The sequence below is a fragment of the Homalodisca vitripennis genome, chromosome 8, assembly GCF_021130785.1.
Source record: "Homalodisca vitripennis isolate AUS2020 chromosome 8, UT_GWSS_2.1, whole genome shotgun sequence".
NCBI classification, from domain to species: Eukaryota; Metazoa; Arthropoda; class Insecta; order Hemiptera; family Cicadellidae; genus Homalodisca; species Homalodisca vitripennis.
In genome coordinates, this window is record NC_060214.1 from 102,452,524 (window position 1) to 102,470,910 (window position 18,387).

The 18,387-nt window shown below is 33.4% G+C and overlaps 1 protein-coding gene across 1 annotated transcript in view; it reads left to right on the plus strand.

The window, feature by feature from the left end:
* The window catches only part of LOC124367806 (cytochrome P450 6k1-like), a 31,095-nt gene extending 14,255 nt beyond the window's left edge, over positions 1 to 16,840 (plus strand). The window contains exons 5-11 of the mRNA XM_046824929.1: positions 3,967 to 4,163; positions 6,130 to 6,254; positions 8,683 to 8,819; positions 10,592 to 10,676; positions 11,364 to 11,470; positions 14,992 to 15,142; positions 16,596 to 16,840. Coding sequence (XP_046680885.1) covers positions 3,967 to 4,163; positions 6,130 to 6,254; positions 8,683 to 8,819; positions 10,592 to 10,676; positions 11,364 to 11,470; positions 14,992 to 15,142; positions 16,596 to 16,765 — 972 coding nt within the window. The 3' untranslated portion in view covers positions 16,766 to 16,840. The remainder of the gene's footprint in view (positions 1 to 3,966; positions 4,164 to 6,129; positions 6,255 to 8,682; positions 8,820 to 10,591; positions 10,677 to 11,363; positions 11,471 to 14,991; positions 15,143 to 16,595) is intronic.
* Positions 16,841 to 18,387: the final 1,547 nt, after the last annotated feature.

Consider the following 18,387-nt stretch of genomic DNA (forward strand, 5'->3'; position numbering starts at 1 on the left):
AACCACCCAATCCAACACCGATCCCGATAAATCGCTGCGATGTACCGTTTACACGCACTGTTAATTTTCATCAATTAGATCGCTACAATAAATTGCAGCAATTTATCGTAGCGTGTAAACGACCCTTTAGGTTGATTATTGTAACCTTCCACTAGGATTCACTATCTCAGTTCATAGTATACATAATTATAGTATCATACAGCATTTTCAGTATCTCAAAACGATAACTAATAAGCGATTTCGTAATGGTTTACAACAAATTAATGACGCCTTTAATTATGAAATTAGAACTCTCAATTTGTGGTATGTCATTCTTTACAATACATATAATAGATGCTGTATAAGAATTTGTTTACTTTACATTTGTTTAATAGTGTGAAGTTAAAGTGGAGAAAGCTTGAATTTTAAGCAGAAAACTGGGGTTTTTCATACTTTTGGCTATCACAATCCAAAAAAAAACTATTTTTATTTCTGTCTAATACATGGATGAACTTAAAAAAAAAAGAAAAGGAGAACCCGATCTCCTTTTATGCCTTATTCTGCCCGTCCTCATGGGCCACTGGCCTGTGCGAGGATCTTATCAAACAGAATAAGGGGGAGAGTCGATACAGTACAAGGTCGATGGTACTGATAAAAATTGCAACGGTCACAGACAGGATTCGAACCTGCGCTATCTCTAACTCAGACTCAAAGTCCAACGTCTTAGACCACTCGGCTATCGGCACTCCCAACTGACCAAACAGTATAAAATTGTCGTTTTAATATAGGTGTATATTTTAATGTACAGTAGTAGACGTTTGATGTGAGATGTTTAGCGTCGTGTCAGTCATAGGTCGTTATCGTTGCAGATAAACCAGTCGCTCCTAAGGTTGATCACTGTAATCTCCCGCCAGGGTTCATTAGCAGCACGCCTTTGCAATCTCCCTGCTATCAGCTAATGTCAGCCATCTTTCTGTCTGGTGCAAGATGTTCTGTGTGAAATAATTGTAATGTAACAGAGCGCAAATTAATAGATAAGCCCCTTGCAGGGCATTCTTGAAATAGTGACGTTGTTTGTTAGTTCTTGTGATAACTGTTGATAGAAAAGTCCTAGAGATTTGAACTTCGGTACTTAGGGTCCTCTTGGTCCAAGTAAGATCTCTATTGATTTTGGGGTAAAAAGGCAAACATTAAAGAAAAAAATAAAAGACTACCATTTCATGGGTGTAAAATAGACTTGGAGTTATGGGTTACAATCATAGGAACGAGAAACACTACGAAACTAAACATTTTTGAACAAATGAGTACTTTTCCTGCACCAAATAATAATAATATAGGTTTAAAACATGTTTAGTTTTTAAACTCAAATTGTCCTTCATTTAAAATATAAATAATTTTATATACCATTTACGTAGTTTATTATTTACAAACGTAAAGTGACAATATCTGTTTTCTGCATATCTATAGTGTACTCTAATTCTTTATTTAGTGGCCTCAGAAAAAGTTTTATACTCTGGGTTGTTATAACTAATGCGGGATAGATGCAAAATTGTCAACTATTCTACCCAACGCCCTCGTATAACAATAGACCATATATTATTAATTTCAAAGTGCACCCATGGACGTAGCCAGCGAGGGGGTTCAAGGGGTCGGAACTCCCCCCCCCCCCAATTTTCAATTGTTTCAATTACTTTTTTAGTAAACGATTATTATTATTTAAATAATTCAGTGTTACTGTTATGTACTGCTGAAAGATCGTTCTTAACATAGAGACGGGTCAAGAACTTTTTAAGGAACAAAATTCTTATTCACTTTGGGAAAATATCAGTTGTCTTGACCCCCACAAATGTTTTCATGGCTACGTTATTGAGTGCACCGATATCACGGATCCAGTATAACCGTCAAGAGACGGGTTATTCAGGAAAAATATATAAGAGATACATAATCTGTAATTCACCTCATCGCGTGCAGTACAGCCGTATTGAAACATTGCGTAATGAAAGATGGTCGTGACTTTTTCAAGGTGAATGAAAATAAATAATTTACGACCACATCCCTTTCTGTTCTTCCTGCATTTTACTATCCAAGTTCTTTCTTAGTGCACTGTATTGTTGTTAGTTTAAAGTAATTTAACGATTGTTTCATTTAGTGTGTTTCACTCTAAACCCATTACCCATTATTATACCACCCATAACCACCCATTATTTATACTATTCTTATTTCCAGATTTTTAGCCAAGACTAGGTTAATCCTTATTGGATCGATAAGTTCACAACGCTCGTAACGTATTTTTATATCGATGCACTTTTGTAGCATTTGTTTTCACTGTCCCTGTCTCTATTTAACGATTGTTATTAATTTTTATTGAAATTTTCTACGTCAATGCCATTTTAACTGGCTAAAGTATTTTTAAAAGAAAACTTTCCATACCAATTTGCAATTTTTTATTAATCTCCCCGGGAATTGAACCCGTGATCTCATACGGGCTATGATTCAATTTATTGAATCCGTGTGTCTCATTATATGTTATTTTACGCATTTTTTATCATCAATAGACTTTGCGGACTTTGCGTTTTTTTAAACCTAACATGAGACTTTCTTCCCGAAACATAATAAGTAATAGTAAGTTTGTAATAAGTAATAATTAAAAAAACACGAATTTTGGAACCGTATATTTTTACATATATTAATTACCAGTGCATATTAAACATGTAAATAGCTTAATGATGTTTATACATTTTTTAGACACGTATTGATGATACAAATATAATTTTTTTAATAATTTATCATCACTAGGATTGGGTCGCAATAAAAAATATAAACTCATTTGAGACTATAACCAAAAAACTTTCATAATTCATTCAAAGCCTTAATTTTCTTGTCAATAAAAGAGTGGAATAATCGTGGTTCATTCAACCTACAACTACGTGATGTTTTTATTTAGTATTTTATTATTTACATTTTAAAATCTACCGACTGTTTTTATGAGCCGTATGCTACTAATATTGAAGATATGTGCTACAACTGTATGCAAATCGTGACGCTGAAAACTGTTCAATATTACACAGAATCATAGTTATCAATGTTTAACTGTAAATAGTTAAAATATAATATTTTTTTCTTTTTACATTTGGTATGCACCGAGGACAAGAGACTGCGATCATTCAGTTAACTAAACAAAAAAAAACAACAATAACGTATTGTTGTTAATAAACCCTATTTTAAATCCAAGTCTGTCCTTCCTTTTACTTTCCAGACAGACTTTGCATATGGACACCCATGGACACCATATGGATGGGGATTGTGTGGTAGAAATTTTGTTCGGTAAAGCTAGCCCTGTTCTTTAAAGAATGAACAGCGCTAATCCATAAAATGTATTGTGGAGAGTTTTAAACCATTCGAATCTTATAGTAATTACCTAATTTGGGTCTTTTTCGTTTAAGGGCACAAAAGACCCTAGCTTGCCTATTCAAAACTCAGATCACGCGATGCTTGCCCGCTGCGCAGCGCTTTGCGCTGCTTGCTCTTTTAGAAAAAAAATTAACTCGAGCTTGCAAAGTCCAAGCCCAGATCACTGGCAACTGAACAACGCCATGACTGCTTACACACACAAAACTCAGACAGAACTAACGCAGGTTTCATTACAGGCAAAAGATAAGCGGCGCGCGTTTATCACTGATAAGATAAGACGAGTTTATACTAGAAGTAGTACCTGGACTACTGCCCTACGAACTAATAACACCAAAAAAACTATTAAATGCACTGTCAGTCAGGTATAGTATGTTTGTAAGGTGCTGGCCCTTAAACGAAAAAGACCCCCTAATTTTATGGATTAATTTGAAGCTGTTGAGTATTTTTATAATTGTCAGAGTTTACTCAATATAGCATGTGTTCAATACTTTTCTATAAGATAAATCGCTGTTTCCTTCGTTTGCTGTCAAATTCTCATAATCGAACATAATATGTTAAATTTGTTTTTTATTGCAGGCTAAGCACTTTTCCAATATTTTCTTTATGACTCTGGTGTCGAACACTGCTTACGGCCTCGACGCAAACTGCTTCACGGATCCTAACTCGGCCTTCCGCAAAATGGTAGATCTACTCAGCAAGACAAACTGGCAAAAGTTCCACAACGTCCTCATAATCTTCTTCATGCAGAGTTTAAAGACTTGGCTGGGCTACAGGTAACATTTTTAACCAAGCATACGTTTTTAGAAATAGGTACATATTTTTAAGAACTCTACAAAACTACTCCTACGATAACAGGCATTTTTTAGAATCGGTTGTTATTGAAACTTTGTTTTATAAAACAAAGGTTTATTGAAAAATTGATAGGTATTTTTAAGCACCCTTAGCGATTTTATGCTGTTTACCAAATGCCTTCGTCACCTCAGTCATACTGTGGAATCACTTCAAACCTGATTTGAAACCGCTAGGTAGTTTAAGGTTATGTTAGCGTCATATCGCAAACTCTGACCGCTAGATTGCATCAGCAACATCGTTTCCTGTTTAGTACCTTTTCTGCGATAAGCAGCCAGCTGACCCCCCCCCCCTTGCACTCCAAGTACCGGGAATTATTTATCAATCCCACCTGCTCATCTCTCTCAATCATCCTGAAACCTAGATCTGGCAGATTCTAAAGTAGCAGGGTACCATTTCAAGTTTTGCATGCGTTCTTTTAGAAATTCATAACAAATATTTTTATACTCAATACATCAAGTAATTGGTATTGCTAGTATAAGACTGGTACTTTAGTACGTATTATGTAAACAATTTTATAAAATAAGTTATCTTTACTCAGATAGTTTTACACCACCCATTATTATCCTACATAACTTACTTACTATAATCAACTTACCTTAACTTATAGGCCTAACCAATTTTGACCCTGACTTACCCAACCCTAATCTGACACTAATATATTTATTATTGCAAAATTTACATTTAAAGCAACGTGACCGGAAGAATGGGAAATATGACAATAGTATGAATGGAAAGGAATTCTTTAATTCAGCCCACTGATACACAGGATAGTAAGTAGTGAGGTATTTGACCACACAAAGATTCCTTTAGTGGCTATGTTGTTCTACCGAAATATACAGGTACCTTATACAGAGTGTCCAACAACAATAAATAATGCGTCTGATAATATTTTCATAATTTATACGGACTAATCACTGAAGTACTTTCCATTTCAATTTTGTGCTGGGCACAATCCATCCTCTGGTAGTTTAGTAAACAACTAAAATACCATTGAAACGGCCAGTCTCCGTGTCCTATAATCAGCTTTGTTTTCGTATATGCTCGCGGCATATTTGAATTATAATAAATTGAATTTACGATGAACCTTTAAATTGTCTAGCCTATACGACACATAAGCAGTGCCAAACTATTTCAAAGACAGTAATGGAAACTCCATATTAGAATGCAGTTTTAAACTGTGTGTTTTATATTTATTTTAACACACAACAGTAAAATCATTTTAAGGTAATATTTATGCTAATTTGGTTATATAATGAATTGAAAATGGTGCAAATTTAATCTAAATTGCTACATACTATTAAATGTACTTTTACAAAAATTATGGTTTATTGACTTTAACTGTCTGGAGATTTTTAAAGTGTTAAGAAAAGTAAATATCCTCTGGAAATATTAATATATTAATATTTATAGATAGTTAATTAATATATTTCTCAATAATATATAAATATAGTATTTACAATAAATATATTTATATATATATATATATATAATATATTTTTCAAAAAACTTAATATGAACCTAATAATATTAATATATTAATTTATAATTATTTATAATTTATTTCATATATACACCCAACTGAATTTCAAAATCCAACTATTCAATAACGATTCACGAGGTTGCACTTTATCAACATTTCAAAATTTCTATTTGTATAACTTTGAATTCAAGACAGCAGAAATGCACCGTTTTGAACCAAATAAACAATAGAATCACCAAATTATAACATAATGGTCTGTCTAATATATTGTCCAGTGTTTACCAATTGGTTATATTATTGAAGGAGAACTTTGAAAGAAATTACATTTTACTATACCGTAAACATTTAATAAAATACGTTATGGCGTTGAAAATAATTGCTGAAAAGGATTTTATTATATTTTGCAGTTTTGCACCAAAGCCGATGCAAGATTTCGGTGCTAGAGTGATGAGGGAAGTGGCGGAGACCAGAGTGAAGACCGGTACACGAAGAAATGATTATGTACAATGCTACTTGGACAGGGACAACACAGGTAAGCTACACTGGGAGTTATATACTCGTGGTTTTAACAAGTGCTCGTGATTTTTTATTAACGATAATACAGAAAAATTGCCTAAGCGGAATACAGTGGCAAACCCAAATATCCGATAGAATTTGGTAAAACAATAGTATTTGCCAAATTGTTCTGCTATCATCCAAAGATAAAGGGAGACGCCTTAAAAATAATCAATAAAGGAAATAATTTTATCAAAGAAGTCAGCGCGATATTCTCATAAACCTGGCAGCTTGTCTTAAAGAAGTCATGTTGATCATTGATATTGGTTGACCCTTGATCATTGATCATTCATATTGGTCACTGGCTGATCAAGGTTCAGTCGATCACAATAGAGTTCCACACCTTTCATCTCACCTGCACAGGTGAATATGTATTATTAGCCGTTTCGGTTTAAACTGAAGTTGATTGAAGTTTAATCTATTTACTGTAGTCGGCTCTGAACAGTGATGCCGAAATTTTTAAAGCATTATAATTAAGTGAGCAGTGTTTCGATATGGTTTGAACCTGACTAACTTAAATGTTAGGAATAACACTGGCTGCGTAACCCTGGGAAATAAGAGGCTTGTTATACTTCATTTTATATCTACAGGATTTTATCTGTGCTTTAAAACCCTTAGCATCAATTAAGAAAACTTGGTACTTTGGTTTTATTCTGAGGCCAATATTTTGGAAACATTTTTTCTTGCCAAGAAACTTAAAAACTGCATTATTAGAAATAGCAGACATTATTTGACTTACTGTGGAAATTACATATCATTATGACGATTGATTCTTGTTTTGTACCTCCCTAAAGTAAGCGGTGTCGGTGAGAAGGAAGCCTCTCTGTCTCTATCTACTATTTTTTATTAGGCTATAAATATAAAGGCTATAATTAGATAAATGCATACATATAAATCATAAATATAAAAATTTAACGAGCACTCTTATGATCTGACCTTCATTTTAGGTACAATCTCGAGGGATGTTTTTCTTTTTTCGCCAGAAGCCGAAACCCGCACTTATGACTAGAGGCATTTCCGATCGCTACTCTGCCGATCTCAGATCACGTAACAGATCGTTCAACGTGATCTGACGTCATAGAATTTGACCTATCTGAGAAGTGATCTGAGAAAGTGACGATCGGAAATGCCCCAAGCCATCACTCTCACTTCTAGCGTAAAAATAAAAATATCACTCGAAATCGTGACCAAATTCAAGCTCAGATTACGTGAGCGTTATCTTTAATTTTGGTACTACTAGTAACATATTTATTATAACCTAATGTAACGTACTAACAATAACGTAATAACCTAATCTAGCCTAATAACAAATAGTAGATAGCGACAAAGTAGCCTCCTTCTCGCCGACATCGGTTTCTTTTGGGAGGCAGAAAACAAGAAACTATCTTTATAATGGCATTTAATTTTCACAGTTAATTAAATAAAGGATCTTCTTTCTAATAATGTACTTAATTTTTTAGTTCCCGGTAAGAAATACTCTTCCAAAATAATGGCCACCGGAAAATACCAAAGTACCGACAAGTTTTTAGATTTGCTATGTCCGACAGGAATACACGTGTACTACCTAAATCATTAATCTGAATTGTTAATCTCGGCGTTTAATGTATATTTTGCAGACTATAATCTATGAAGAAATACGAGTGTACAAAATTCAATCTGTACGTGGAGCAGGGTCATTGAATGTCTGAATTGAATCTATTTTTATAATTATGTGTCGACTAATACAATACATTTTGTATAATCACGACTATGAAAATTCGTACGATTTATTTCAAACCAAAATAAAAAATGACACATAACAAGTTATATAAGGTCCAGTGTGTAATTAAATTTATATTAAATTAAATATATTTTTCTTTGTAATTTATATTTATACTACAATCAATGTGTACTGATGCAAAGTCAATTCAGTATTACTTTGATGCTCTTTGAAATATAAATGGCATGGACAGAATCGGGGAGTAGACTTCCTTATTAGAGGTCATTTCTTGCCTGATCAAAAATACAGTAGGTTTACTATACAGTTATATTTGCTTTAATTTTTTGATTGTCCATAAGGACATATAACAAAATTTATGTCAGTTTTATTTAGTAATAATCCGTCAATTTTATTGTTATTAATTAGACCTTCAAACTAAATGTAGTCTATACAATCTCTCATGGTGTCTATGGTTTCTAATTATTTTTACCAAATATACCAACGTTTAATAAATTTGAACTAAAATTGTACCATATAAATTTACAAATAATTTTAAAGAATAATCAAATGAATACATTTGATTATTCAAATTTCACTGGAATTTTATGTAGGTAAGACATTCATGATAATAAAAACTGATTAAGTTGAGTATCCATCCAATAAATCTGTATCACTATTTATCATAAAGGATAACTTTTTGTTGCAGTTGAGGAAAAGGTGCACGAACTTTCAAACCACGGCATTACTTTCTTTATCGGGGGCACGGAGACTTCCTCCATCACATCTGGTAACATCGTGTATGACTTGGCTCTGAACCAGGCATGTCAGGACAGGCTGTACCAGGTTTGTGTTATATCAAACTCTTATATTATAAAATAAGTATTTCTTGTGGTAGACAGTTCAAACGATCGAAAGTTTTATGAATTTAAGAGTTGTAGTAGCAATTACAGAAATAAAGAATTACAAAGCCTGACAACTTGAATTCAGGTCATGAAACTTCAGGTCCTTTCTTACATTTAACCTTAAATAAATTAGAAGTATACAAAATTATTACAATTCTCAATGTGAAAAAAAACTAAAACAAGTATTTCTTTAAGTGCAATGAATCTGTACCTATTTAACCTAACAATTAAATACTCAAAAACAAATGCACTTTATGTACCGTAAGATAAGTTCTTAAAAATAGACTAAGAATACAACATTACATTTACAAATTCTACTTTCAATGGAAACAATATTCATGTTGTGTGCAAAAATCAAAACTAGGGAGCGAACCTCTGGCACTACGGCCGAAAAAATACGGCTTTAAACTTTAAACCCAAAGCAAACCGATCCCGGCTCTCCAAAACTTTTAAAACAGCTGAGAGGGAATCCCACAAATGACAAGCATACACTATAAAAATTTCTTGAAAACAGCTGTTCTATGGCGGGAAATCCACAAAGTGGACGTACCAGCGCTGTGTAATATTCAAAATCGGTTACAAAACATTTTGGAAACCCTGTTTTCAAAATCGTAAAAAATAAAATTATGATCCTAAAATCTCCTACACCGTGTAATTTTAACGCAAAAATCTGTACATAATAAGGTCAGATATTCTCATCTCGCCTTAAATTAAACAAGAAATGTGAACAATAATTTTGGATTTCCTGCATTTTATTCTTCAAACAGTCATGCCATTACCACGGCACAGCAGCAATACGAACTTGACCTTTAATCCTGCTCCACTACCACAGTGTGTCCTGACAAGTTGACTGACATTAACAGACTATGCACGTAGCATAAGGACACACTATATTGGCTTATCTAGAACCTTTTATTACAACCTACGGTCAGCACACTACTTAGTCAACAAAGTTTAATCTCTTTTTATCTTTTTTATAATTAAACGGAGCACAAACGACACACGTTTGTAGGCTACTCTACTACGTCTCTAGGAAATTAAGAAATAAATATTAAGAAATAAATTATATTATATGTCTCAATGTATACATTCATTAAACCAGCAAAATTTCCCTACATATAATTCATCTGTATTCCACCAGAAACAGAGATAAACTCATCATTCCGCACCACCACAGCAACATCTTCAAAAGACCCGTTTATATGTTGGTCCCAAAATATTCAATGCTCTGCCGCATAGGGTGAACCCTTCTTCATCTGAGGCATCATTTAAAAATAATTTAAGGCAGTACTTGTTAAAACATGCGTTTTACTCTGTGGACGAGCTGCTGTTGGACGGGACTCCTTAGCCTGATGCGTGAATGTCTATCGTTTGTATAATTGTAAATTTATATGTTAAGCTATGGTATTTATAACATCTACTACTACTATATAATACATAGTTCTGATATTATATTGTAAAAACTATTTAATATATGTTCTATGCCATGTATATGTCTTTCAACAATAAATATTTTCATTTGACTTTGATTTGATTTGATTAAGAACTATACAAGAGAAATAATACAAGATTTATAATTTTTGTATACATAAATGTCCAGAGAACTGTATGTATCCAATTAAAACTGGAAACTATTTATTTATTTTTAGAGTTGAAAATTTAGGGAGGCGAATTAAGTTTAATAACTCAATAACATATATCAATGTTCATCAGGAGCTGAAGGAAGCATACGCCAAATCTCCAGAACTGGACTGCGACACACTGCTCAATCTGCCTTACCTCAATAAAGTCTTCGAAGGTAAATTATGTGTTTTCTGTAGTTAGTAGTAAATCAGCTGTGTGACACAACTTTTACTCGTATATTTTACTAAATGAGTCAATTTTCAGTCTGTATTTTGACAAAAGGTTTTGGTTATATGCCCCTCCACTACAAGGAATCTGTATTTAAACTAAAATAGTTTTGTTAAATGTGCTATGTTTAAACAAGGAAATTGTGTATCATTAATTTTAAAATTTATTTAAGAAATTTAAGCATACATTACCGCAAACATAAAGCCAATACATTACTTTGTTTGAAGTTTATTTTTGACGATGGAAGGATTGTGAAAGAGTCGTAGGTGGTTGATCGACGAAAGCAGACGTATTGTGAACTGTATTCTGGAGTTCAGTTTTAATAATTAGTGTTTTGTTTAGTTTTTTACTAAGTGCATGTTTTTAGAGTTAGTGAAGTTGACACACAACATGGTGGTTATGATTCCTGACTTAGGCGTGTCACAACGCTCTGGTATGATTTGTTATTTCAGCCTAGTTTGTAATTATGTGTTAGGTTAGTTGTTTACCTGAAGAAGATATCAGATTGCAGATCTCGAAACGTAGTGTTAATGATATTTTGTTTCACTGAACGATGGCAAATGTCCGGAAAAATCCAATACATTAGTTTTAACTGTGTTACAAGCGTTTACTGATCTTTGATATTCATTTTCAGAATCCTCAAGGAAGAACCACGTATTTTATGCTTTACCGAAAGTTTGCACGAAGAACGTCACATTCGAAATTGACGGAAATGAATTGGACATAGCCCCAGGGCAGTTGGTGAGTAATGTTTTGCATGTTATTAAATCATGTTACTAAACTTTAGAGAACAATATACACAGGTTGAAGTACGCCACACCACGTGTGGCATAACAGGCTTCGCTAAGTTTGCGTGCAAAATTTAAATGTATAGCTCATTCAATTATCTAGATGTCATGAGGACAGATATACAATCTTACAGAAAAGGAATGTTTCCATAATCCGGTAGACAAAAGAGACACTGTGCTACCCTAGTGAGTGATAGGCGTCAATGACGCTCGGCCCTATCGTGCACCATCATCTTGCTCATTCTTTTCTATGTAGGAAGAAGTTTCATGCAAAATTCAAAGTATACAAATGAATTCTTTCACGATATACGTATCTTGCCAAATGATACAATCATTTTATTTTAGTAAATTACGTTTTATAGCAGTGTTCAAATACAAATGTTCTGTAGGATATTGAGGGTACGACAACGCAAGAGTGCGCTGAAGTCAAATATAGTAATCCACTTTTAACGTTGACTCTAGGCTGTTACATTTCCCTATTGTTCTGTGAATATAAGTGTCACTTCGAACTCTGAGTTCCTCATATTGTATATACACGAAGCTTCATTCAAATTCTCAATTCTATAGATCAGTTCTATTTAGAGATATCGTGCGGAAGACAGACAGACAGGAATGAAATCTTTCCAGGCCCACGAGTGATAGGCTTTGCTAAAGCTCAGCCAAAAATAAAATGTTTGAAGGATAAAACAGTACTCAATAAAGCACATTTTACTTCTAGCATTTCATCATTGAGGTTACCGTTAATGTCTTTGTAGCAGTGTGTATATTTATACATAAACAATGGCGCCGAGGTCTCTTCTAATAGTCTAAGGAATCATCCTTACGTCCCAATAATATTAATTTTCCCTTGTACATGATTATTAGGACCTCAAACAATTTTCTATAAATAGAGAGACCGTGTTCAAATCGTTAAATTAAGATATTTAATTTAGAAACATATAATAAGTTGTGCAAAACGTTAATATTAGTGCTATTTTGTCTGTAACGAGAGGCTACCACCATTTGCAAGTTTATTTTCGTCGTAAAACAGGAAAGTTCAAAAATGTGCTAGATTTTCACCCTAACACCTTATATCTTACATTTTATGCTTTTATACAAAGAACCATTAAATTTTGGATATAACATGAAAAATGTTTATTTCCTTTATGTTATGTACATCCAGGCTACTTTTAATCCTTTCACTTAGAATATAAGAAGTGACAACCATTTTAAATTAATGAATGGGCTAAGATACCCCAGTGAAAATAACAGCAGAAAACTAAAATTGTTAAAATGCTTGTAATTGTTCTATAGGCCGTATTACAAAAAGTTGTTATGTTCAGAACTAAATAAGACCTAGGAATAATTTCTGAAAATTATTATTAATTATTATGATTATTATAAAAAAAAAAACTTTAAAAACTACACCGATAATTCTTTAAGTCTTAGTTACTGCAAATTTTGCATTTGAACTTTTTCCTAGGTCGTTAATAGTGTTCACTTAAAAACTAGTTTTTAGCACCACTTGTATGTAATTATTGTCATTTGATAGTAAAATGCGTTAATTAAATGTTAGTGAATTCTTCCAAAAAGGTCTGAAGTTATCATAAAGGCTAAAATAAATATTTTACCTTTATATAATTAAATTGTTATTAGTGTACGAAATTAATATGGTTATTACATCTGTTTAAATACCATGGTGGAAAGTTGGTACCATTGCATTTCGTCAGCCATTGTGCATGACGTCACGCACAGATCACGTGACTCGGCTGCCTCTGTTTGATTATTTATTTACCATCGGTACAACACCAATTAGTTTGGCCGAGAAGTGATACAGTGTATGCTGATTGTACGACTTTAATTCAATGTACTCGTATATATATATATATATATATATATATATATATATATATATATATATATATATATATATAATATGCCTGTATGTCTTTTATATGAGCATATTCTTCATAAAGAATAAAAGCATATAACTATAACCTCAAACTGCACAAAGATATAAACATTAGTAACAATAAACACAAACCACAGCTACGGCAAGCGAGTGACAGTTCGGGAAATCAGTTGATTCTTGCTCCGTGAATAACGTTACGCGCCTGCAACTAATCAGCTGCAACCCTGCAGTACATGCGCAGTTGCACACCCATTTTCTCCGCTTTTGTCAACACTTTCACTACCTACAACGTCATTTGACGTCCCGCATGGAATTCTTTAGACTACTGACGTCTTTAGACGGCACAGACTTTTACAGTAATAACAATGCGTTTAAACGAATTTACAGTTTGGCATTGATAGTTATCGCTATGTTTTTATTTCTTACTCTATGGATTATGATCTATGAAATGATGTTGGCAGTCATCTGGAATATAGGAAAGGAGTGGTTTGTTCACGAACTCGTCGTAGCGTTGCGGCGGGGGGCCGTTTGTTGTCGCTTAATTCTTCGTCTACATTGTTATTGTTTTCCTTGCTATAACTTTAGTTTACGATTGTTTTGTGAGTAAATACAATGAATCATGACAGTATTGAAGACTCAGATTTTCAAGTGACAGTGAAAGTGATGATTTATTCCAAGATGACACAGATAATGATTCTGATTTTACTACCGATAGACTTGTAGGCATTGTTTTTTACCCAAAAACAAATAGCATGATATTAATCTTTTTAAAGTATTCATGTGTTTTATAAATAATTTCTTTATTACAGATTTGACGCTTTATTATTATTTATTTTCAACTTCTGACGAAGATAAATAATTTTTATTAATTCTTGACTGAGCATCGCTTATTATTGGATTTCAATGCGATGGCCCATAAGCCACTTTGCGTGCACTTGTGTTTAGCACAAATAATAGGTTTGCCACAACTCCTATTTACTTGTCGAAGTTTACCTCAGTAATTCTTTTATTCTAAATTTAAAATCAGTCTCAAAAAACATCATTTTGAAGCAGCAAACCATGTCCAAGTTTATGAGATACAAGCTGTGAACAGAATCACCAAAAATAAGATTTATAGTATTACCACGATGAATGAGAAAGTAATAAAAAAACTGAGTGTGTCAAGGTGCTACCTTGGAGGAGACCACATTAATGTTTCGAAAAATGATTACAGTTTCCCTGAATCAGTCTGTTTAATTTATAGTGGGGATTGGTATGTTACCAAACATGTTTTTGCAATTACAAGACAATGACACTAAGAGATCAAAGGTAGAATTAAGGGAGAAAGTATGAGAAAGGGCGACAAATTATTCAAATGTTACAACATATTTTTATAGCAAATTATATTTTTACGGTTTCCTAAATGTTGAACTTATTTTTTGTATTTTGGTTAAGACTATTTTAAATTCAGACTCTCATGCTTAGGCCGAGGTCCGATTTCAAGTCCGGATCAACATTTTCCATGGTGTTTGCTCCTTGTTTCAGTTGGTTCCTCTTATGACCATTGATTTGACCAAAAAACGTATGCCTTCTGTTTGTTCTAGGTGATGATTCCAAGTATGGAAATCCAAATGGACGCCAAGTATTATCCGGACCCTGACGTGTTCGACCCTGAGAGGTTCAATGAGGAGAACAAGAGAGCGAGACCGGAAGTCACGTTCATGCCTTTTGGGGAGGGACCACGGATCTGTGCGGGTACGTCATTTCCTGGTCTTGACGTACTCTCCAAATTAATAATAAAAAGAAAATATGTACTTTGTATTATTCGAAGGCCACTCTTTTTGGAACAGTTTTTTTACCTGAGACCTTAAAAATCTACATTATTAGAAGGAACCAATTTTATTTGACTTACTGTGAAAATTAAATATCATTATGTCGATTGGGTAATGTTTTCTGCCTGCTAAAAGGAAGCGATGTAGGCGAGAAAAGGTCACTCCTTCCTTATGTAATTCTTGTTATTACGCGATGTAAGTGGGTTTAAATTAGGTTATCATAATATGTTAATAGTAGTACCAAAGTCAAAGATAACCTTTACAAGCGCTCACGTGATCTGAGCTTGAATTTGGGTATTATCTTGAGGATGAGGCTCACGTGATCTTGAGGTGGTTGGCGCCACCGAAGCCCGCATTGATAGCCAAGGGCATTTCGATCGATCTCGACCTCAGATGATGTCCCAGATCGTCCAACCTTTCCGATATCAGATCACGTTGGAAGATCTAGCAAGTACGTTTGTGTTGCCTAATAGTAAATAGTAGATAGAGACAGAGCTCCTCTTTCTCGCCGACATTGCTTCCTTTTGGAAGGCAAAAAACAAGAACCGATCGTCAATAACATTTAATTTTCACAGTAAGTCAAATAATGTCATTTATTTATAATAATGTAGTTTTCTTAAGTCCTCGATAAGAAAAAGTGTTAAAAAAATAATAGCCTTTGGATAATACAAAAAATCTCTCTCACACACACTCAAGAAACACAGTTTAGTCTCGGTAGGAGACCTTCATTCAAGGGGAGGCAGCCATTATCAACCCCTCTTTCAAGCCTTTCAACAGAACTTTTCAACCATTTTTAATTAGCATACGTTTGTTAATGCCAAGTTCATAGACGAATGAATTGATAGCAAACTTCCAGTCCATCACGTTCTAAAACACATCCAGTTTTTTTTTTTTTTTTTATATATATATTTACGAATAATTTCCGAAAGGCCTAAACTTAAAGGATCACAAACAAGCGAGTAACTAGATAATTTATTACTTATATCTATAGATTCTTCTTCGCTTTCATTCGGTATGACAAAACGCCTACGTAGGTATTGGCTGTATTTTTTGCAGGTTGTGAAGATTACAAAGTACATTCGCCAAACACTTAAAAGTTTAAAACTAAACTACTTCAAAATTGCATCCGCTATAGTAGTAATTAATTACATATTTATTATAAATGACTCATAGCCAAACACGCATTGGAAAAAAGATCTCAAACATAGATTTGTCCAATTGTTTAACAATTACATTGCAATTCCTATTTCATACAAAAATTACTTATTTTTATTTAAACTATAGGAATGAACTAAGTGGAGAATTAAGCATTCCTCCTAATTAATTACTGTAACTATCGTTTAGGGAGGAAATCTAAATAAAACTTTGTTTTTCAGGTATGAATTTCGGTATCCTGCAAGTCAAGATTTTCCTCTCTCACCTTGTATACAACTACAAAATCCTTCCCACGGCGAAGAGTGCCGCGAAATTGTCTTACTCCAAACATTCGTATTTCGCCATTCCCGACCACAATCAGTTTGTCAAACTAGTTAGGAGAACTCATTGATACGTTTAATAATTTACTCAGTTTGTACAGTTTTCATGTGTTGTGTTGTGCTTAATAAAATCGTTGTTTCTACCATTATATTTATTAGATCCTCCAATGTTCTTATAACTTCGTGAACTGATTTGGATGTAAACTTTTTATTTATTGCCAGCCACACCTACTAATGTTATAAATGCGAATGTAAGTTTGTTTTTTACGCTTTCACGTGAAAACTACTTAACCGATCATCGTGAAACTTTGTACACATATTCTTGGAGGTGTTAGAAGTAGCATAGGATACTTTTTTTATTAATAAACCAAATTCTAGATAATTCAACGCCATCTAGCAATCTAGTAATAAAGTTCCAACCCCGAGTACTGTAATTCCGTCACACTGTATTATCAATGGTCACGTTAACATCCAATCCAATCCATCCATCCAATTGATTATAATTTCCGCTGTTTGAAATTCTTCTATATTTAATGTTATTTTCTTCTGCCATTATTACATGCAGTGTAAAAATATTTAAATTTGTGAGGTTAAGTGTCATTTTTGTGGTTTATTCCATTTCATTATTTTAGATTTTAAATATCCAATGTTCTATGGAATTATGCCTACGATGTTTTACTTTATAAATCATTAAGATTTCACTTCCCTTCGCAATGTGTAGACTCACAACCCGGGTGTCGGCGTCTTGGCACGAGACATTGAAGCTGTAGTCTAAGAACGGTTATTTCTAGTCGGTGATTACTAGAAGACGAGTAGAAGTTATGAAACTGGTAGTCATCTACTCAAACAATACGTGAGACACGTGAGATACGTGATATACGTGAGACACGTGAGATCCGTGAGCTCGCCTAAAACAAATTCGCGACGGTATTAGCCATTTTTAATGATACAAAAAACTTATTACAACAATGTGCTCGTCAGAAGGACGACGCCACAACTTGTATCTATTTCAATCAAGCAAATAAAAGATCTTCAAGGGTAAGTTACTTTACTATTTACAACTTTACTTTACGTTACATTCACTTTTATATTGTTTGGCATCAAAGGACTAATTTAATAATACGAAAAGATAAATTTTACTTACGGACAAGGCGCGCGAGGTCTAATCGGTCACGTAGTTGGGCTGCTACAAAGGGTTAGAACAAAATATTCATACTAGTGCCAATTAGGTAGTTACTCCGCCGATAATTTAGTTCCGGAACACTGGATAAAAAAAATAATCTTAAATTGTACTGGCTGACTAGGTTGTGAAATTTACATTACATCAAATCTAATTAACTAATTAACGGTACAAGATGAAGCAGGAAACATAAAATCTTCATTAAGTATAAAGTTGTATCAGTTTTATGCCATCTTGGTGGTCAATCACAAATTATCACATCACTAAAAAGTTATTTTAAAATATGGTCCCAAATTTTTTGAAACAATTAAACACACTCAAATAAAATAAACTATAAATGCATGTCTTAAAGTGGTTAGTTTTCTTTCTATCTCTCTAAGCTTTATACGTTATGGTATTTTACTAGTAAAATTGAAATTTTGAACACATTTTATACTTTTAAATGACCATTACAAAATTTTCTCTCGACAAAATAAAAAAAATTGAGGCTTGTTAAAAATGTAATGTTGTATT